We start from the raw sequence: 5000 nt of genomic DNA on the forward strand, positions 1-5000 counted from the left end.
AGTCGGCGTCGACGTGGACCACCACGTTGGGGATGGCCACGTCGTTGTGGACGATGCCGATGGCGTGCATCTCCCGCAGGTGTTGCACCACCCGCTTGACCACCTGCAGGTGGAGCGAGAGTGGGGCGGCCGCGTCCTCCAGCAGGAACAAAAAATTGCATCCCAGCAGCGACTCCAGGAGCAGCATGGGTTGCTCAGCGCCGTAGCCCAGCAGCCTGGGGGCGCCGGCGCGGCCGTCCAGGCGTAGCAGAAGGGCTGCCTCCACAAAGGTCCTTGCGTGGCTCCGCATGACTTTCATGATCATGTCGACGCCGCCCAGCTACGTCGCGAACATGTCGGCGACCTGCGTGCTCCCGAGTGGCTCTTTCGGCTGCCGCTCCATGCTCTCGTTGTCCAGCAGCCACAACGCGACGCTCTTCTCACCGTCGGCGCATTCCACGGCCTTCATGGCCTCGCTGCGCAGGGATTGCTGTCCCTGCTCCTCGACGTGCCTCTGACCCTCTGGCAGCTGCTACTCAACCTGCTACAAGGCAAGGGCCTCCGCCTCCGTCCGGCGCTGCTCGCGTTGGTGCCTGGCTAGCAACGTGCTCACCACCCGCACCATGGCGCGTCCTTCCTGAAGAAGCGGGGGCCTGGAGGGAGTCCTCGCCCGGTAGGGAGCTCCAATCTGGCGGTGGGACGGGCGCGGTATGTGTGTGTGAGAGAGAGAAAGATTGAGTGTGATTCTGATCGTGTGTGTGTATGTCTCTATTGTGTGCGTGCGTGTGAGGTCTTCTTTGCGTGTCAAAGTGTGTGTGTGTTTGCATGTAAACAAGCGTGTCAAAATGTGTCCATGCGCGTGCGCATGTGTGTGTGTGTGTTTGCGTGCAAGCAACGTGTGTGTGTGCCTATACCTGTGTGTGTTCGTGTGCATGTCTGTATGTGTTTGTGTGTATGTGTGCGTGATTCTTATCGTGTGTGTGTGTGTGTGTGTGTGTATGTCTCTATTGTGTGTGTGCGTGTGCGATCGTGTTTGCGTGTCAGAGTGTGTGTGTGTTTGCATGCAAACAAGCATGCGCATGTGTGTGTGTGTTTGCATGCAAACAAGCGTGTCAAAATGTGCCCATGTGCGTGCGCATGTGTGTGTGTGTTTGCGTGCAAGCAACGTGTGTGTGTGCTTATACCTGTGGGTTCGTGTGCATGGTTGTATATGGTTGTGTGTATGTGTGCGTGATTCTTATCGTGTGTGTGTGTGTGTATGTCTCTATTGTGTGTGTGCGTGTGAGATCGTGTTTGTGTGTCAAAGTGTGTGTGTGTTTGCATGCAAACAAGCATGCGCATGTGTGTGTGTGTTTGCGTGCAAGCAACGTGTGTGTGTGCATATATCTGTGTGTGTTCGTGTGCATGGTTGTATGTGGTTGTGTGTATGTGTACGTGATTCTTATCGTGTGTGTGTGTGTATGTCTCTATTGTGTGTGTGCGTGTGAGATCGTGTTTGTGTGTCAAAGTGTGTGTGTGTTTGCATGCAAACAAGCATGCGCATGTGTGTGTGTGTTTGCGTGCAAGCAACGTGTGTGTGTGCATATACCTGTGTGTGTTCGTGTGCATGGTTGTATGTGGTTGTGTGTATGTGTGCGCGTGTATAAGTGCATGTGTGTGGACATGATCGTGGGCGTGTGTGTGCGTGTGCGTGTGTGTGTTGGCGTAGTCTTAGTCGTTTGTGTTTGCGTGTGCGTGTGTGTCTGTGGGCGTGGGCGTGTGTTTGTGGTTGCGTGGGCGTATGTTTGTGGTTGCGTGGGCGTGTGTGTGTGGGGGCGTGGGTGTGTGTGTGTGTGTGTGTGTGTGTGTGTGTGTGTGTGTGTGTGTGTGTGCTTGGGCATGTGTGTGTGTGTGTGCTTGGGCATGTGTGCGTGCGTTCGTGTGCGTGCATGCGTGCTTTCGTGTGCTTGCGTGTGTGTGTGTGTGTGTGTGTGGGCGTGCATGCGTTCGTGCGCGTGTGTATGTGTGTGTGTGTGTGTGTGTGTGCGTTTGTGTGTGTCTGTGTGTGTGTGTTTGTATGTGTATGTGTGGGCGTGCGTGCGTGCGTGCGTGCGTGCGTGTGTGTGTGTGTGTGTGTCAGTGTGTACAAGCAATGGTCCGAATATAAATGTGTCCTCTTCCTATCTCTCTTCCCTCTCCTTTTTCCATTTCCTCTTCCTCACCTTCCTTATTCTCCTCTCCCTCTTCCTCTTCCACCCTCATGTTCCTCCTTTCTTCCCTCCTTCCCTCCTTCCTTCCTTCCTTCCCTCCTTCCTTCCTTCCTTCCTTCCTTCCGTCCTTCCTTCCTTCCTTCCTTCCTTCCTTCCTTCCTTCCTTCCTTCCTTCCTTCCTTCCTTCCTTCCTCTTCGCCTAAACGTTTTTCCACATTTCCCAAATCCGGAGAGAGAGAGAGAGAGAGAGAGAGAGAGAGAGAGAGAGAGAGAGAGAGAGAGAGAGAGAGAGAGAGAGAGAGAGAGAGAGAGAGAGAGAGAGAGAGAGAGAGAGAGAATGGAGAGAGAGAGAGAGAGAGAGAGAGAGAGAGAGAGAGAGAGAGAGAGAGAGAGAGAGAGAGAGAGAGAGAGAGAGAGAGAGAGAGAGAGAGAGAGAGAGAATGGGGAGAGAGAGAGAGACTGAGAGAGAGAGAGATAGAGAGGAGACAGAGAGAGAGAGAGAGAGAGAGAGAGAGAGAGACAGACAGACAGACAGACAGACAGACAGACAGACAGACAGACAGACAGACAGACAGACAGACAGACAGACAGACAGACAGAGACAAAGACAGACAGAGAGAGAGGGAGAAAATGTTAATAACAATGTTGATAATAATAATGATAATAGTAATGAGAATAATAATGACATTAGTAAAAATAATAATGACAATAGTAATGATAATAATAATGATAATTATAGTGATAATGATAGTGATAACGGCGATTTATATTCCGTTGCGATTACCAATATGAAAATATTTTAAAATTACAATGAGCGGAAGCAATGCATTATTATTATTTTTTTTTTTTTTTACCTGCATTATGTTATGATCGTTTGCGTTTATCATTTCTTTCCATCCAATAACACTTTTCTTGCAAGAGTTTTTTTGTTCAGTATAGAATACGTGGCAGTGAAAATTTGCGTTTTGAAATGCTGTAAGAAAAGGCATTTTTCCTTCTTGTTTACTTCATTGCATTTCATGTTTGTGGGTGTGGTACATATTTGTATAGCATGAGCGTTGTCAGGTCGAAACTTTTGGGTCTACAATAAACTAGAAAAACATGATAAGAAAAAAAATAAAGAAAAATGAATTAATGAAATATCAGTATTATGCCAATTCCCACAATTCGTCTTTCTCTTATTGTATGCTTGTGTGTGTACAGAGACACATAAAATATTCATACACACGCACACACATGTATAAGATTTTTTTTTACGTTATCTATTATTACTCTTAAGCAAAGATGCACCAGTTCGTACATGCAGAAAAAGGCGTCCGCAGCAAAGTGCGATTTAACGGTTCCCTTCGCCCGGCGTCGCATGTCGAAACGACCGTCATTCGGCGAAGATCCCGGAGCGAGGATGCCGCCCTCAAGGTGAGCGAGACCAGAAATGCCGAAAAAAAAGAGACCGAAATGCCAACAGCGCTTCATAAGGGAGCATCTGCACACGGCCAAGGTTCCCTCGTAATTTGTATTGTTTTTTTTTTTTCTCTCTTTCTTTAATTTTTAACTTGTTTTCGTTTGATTCTGTGGACAGTGTGCAGCAGTCCCCTCGAAGGAATGAATGGAAAGAGGTAAAAGCCAGTGCGTTTAGCGGCCTCGTCGGAAAGGTCCCGGTCAGGTGGCCTCGCGGATTCAAAGGGTTGGGCGTGATGGGGTCCTGGGTTGCTGTTAGTGCGTGGGAAGGCCGTTCTGCATGTGCTTGTGTGTTGGTTGCGTGCATGTGGAGGTGGAGGCGTTACAGAGGATGGATGTTTTGCGTGTGGGTGTGTGCAGTTTTTATGGATGTGGGTGTGTCGATATGTTTGGGAATGTGTATACTTGTGGGTGACTGCATTTATTTTTGTGAGCGCCGTCGAGCAGCAAATGTATGAGAGACTGCGTGTCTGCCTCGACCACGCCCACGCAAGAGCCAAGACGCGACGAGCCAGCACCGCCGCCCGCCCTGAGAGCCTCACGCCGGCGCCTCTCCGCCCGAAGGAAGGAGGCCTCGGCGAGGAATCACCCAGTAACAGCGCAGGGCGTGTCGCGGGATGCGGAGGCGGGGAGGGGCGAGCGGGTCTCTACCCCGAGGCAAGAGGAAGGCATTGGGCATCCAACACCAGCTGGGAAGGAGGGTATATAAGAACCGGACTTCACCTGCAGCAATCGCAGTCGCGTTTACGTCTATCATGAAGGCTCTGGTAAGTCGCTTTTTGTCGCTGTTTTTTGCCTGCTTGTGTCTCAAGCGCGTGAATTTGTGTCGCTGGAGATCGGTTGCTTCCAGCTCTGGTCCTTCCCTTTTTATTTCGTTATTGTAAGTACAAGTTGATCTTTCTTGTTTCTCGATTCGTTCATTATTTTTTTGAGGAGTGTACACAGTTACACATGCAGTTATAGGTGTTTCTGTGTGTATGTGTGCATCTGTTGTTGTTTTGTGTGTTGTGTATTGTGTTTGTGTGTGTGTGAAAAAAATCAGCTCCAGTATAGGACAAAATTTTCTCATCGCATTCCCTAGGTGTAAATTTCAGTCGTTCTGTTCCCTTTCTTTCGCCTTCTTCCTTCTCCCATTCATTTTCTCCCTTTATTCTAGCCCCTCCCCTTTTCCACAGGTTCTGCTCGTGTTGGCCGGCGTGGTCGCTGGCAAGACCGGCCTGCTGTACACATACCAGTTCCCTACCCTGAGGACTGCTGGTATCCAGTACTCCGCTCCGGCCGTCCAGCATGTCATCCCGGCCACACAGTACACCGTAACTGGCTATTCCGCCCCAGTAGCCCAGGTGTCCGCCCCAGTAGCCTCCGTGCCCGCTC

General features: G+C 50.0%; 2 protein-coding genes across 2 annotated transcripts in view; one reads left to right on the forward strand and one right to left on the reverse strand.

Moving 5' to 3' along the window:
• LOC138861116 (serine/threonine-protein kinase PknL-like) overlaps positions 1–304 on the reverse strand; it is a 519-nt gene extending 215 nt beyond the window's left edge. Inside the window, exon 1 of the mRNA XM_070119947.1 lies at positions 1–304. This exon is cut by the window's left edge and continues 215 nt beyond it. Coding sequence (XP_069976048.1) covers positions 1–304 — 304 coding nt within the window.
• Positions 305–4228: 3924 nt separating this feature from the next.
• LOC113821548 (vitelline membrane protein Vm26Ab) overlaps positions 4229–5000 on the forward strand; it is a 1549-nt gene continuing 777 nt past the window's right edge. The window contains exons 1-2 of the mRNA XM_027374055.2: positions 4229–4393; positions 4802–5000. The exon at positions 4802–5000 is cut by the window's right edge and continues 777 nt beyond it. Coding sequence (XP_027229856.2) covers positions 4244–4393; positions 4802–5000 — 349 coding nt within the window. The 5' untranslated portion in view covers positions 4229–4243. The remainder of the gene's footprint in view (positions 4394–4801) is intronic.

This window comes from Penaeus vannamei, unplaced genomic scaffold (assembly GCF_042767895.1).
Source record: "Penaeus vannamei isolate JL-2024 unplaced genomic scaffold, ASM4276789v1 unanchor914, whole genome shotgun sequence".
Lineage (NCBI taxonomy): Eukaryota > Metazoa > Arthropoda > Malacostraca > Decapoda > Penaeidae > Penaeus > Penaeus vannamei.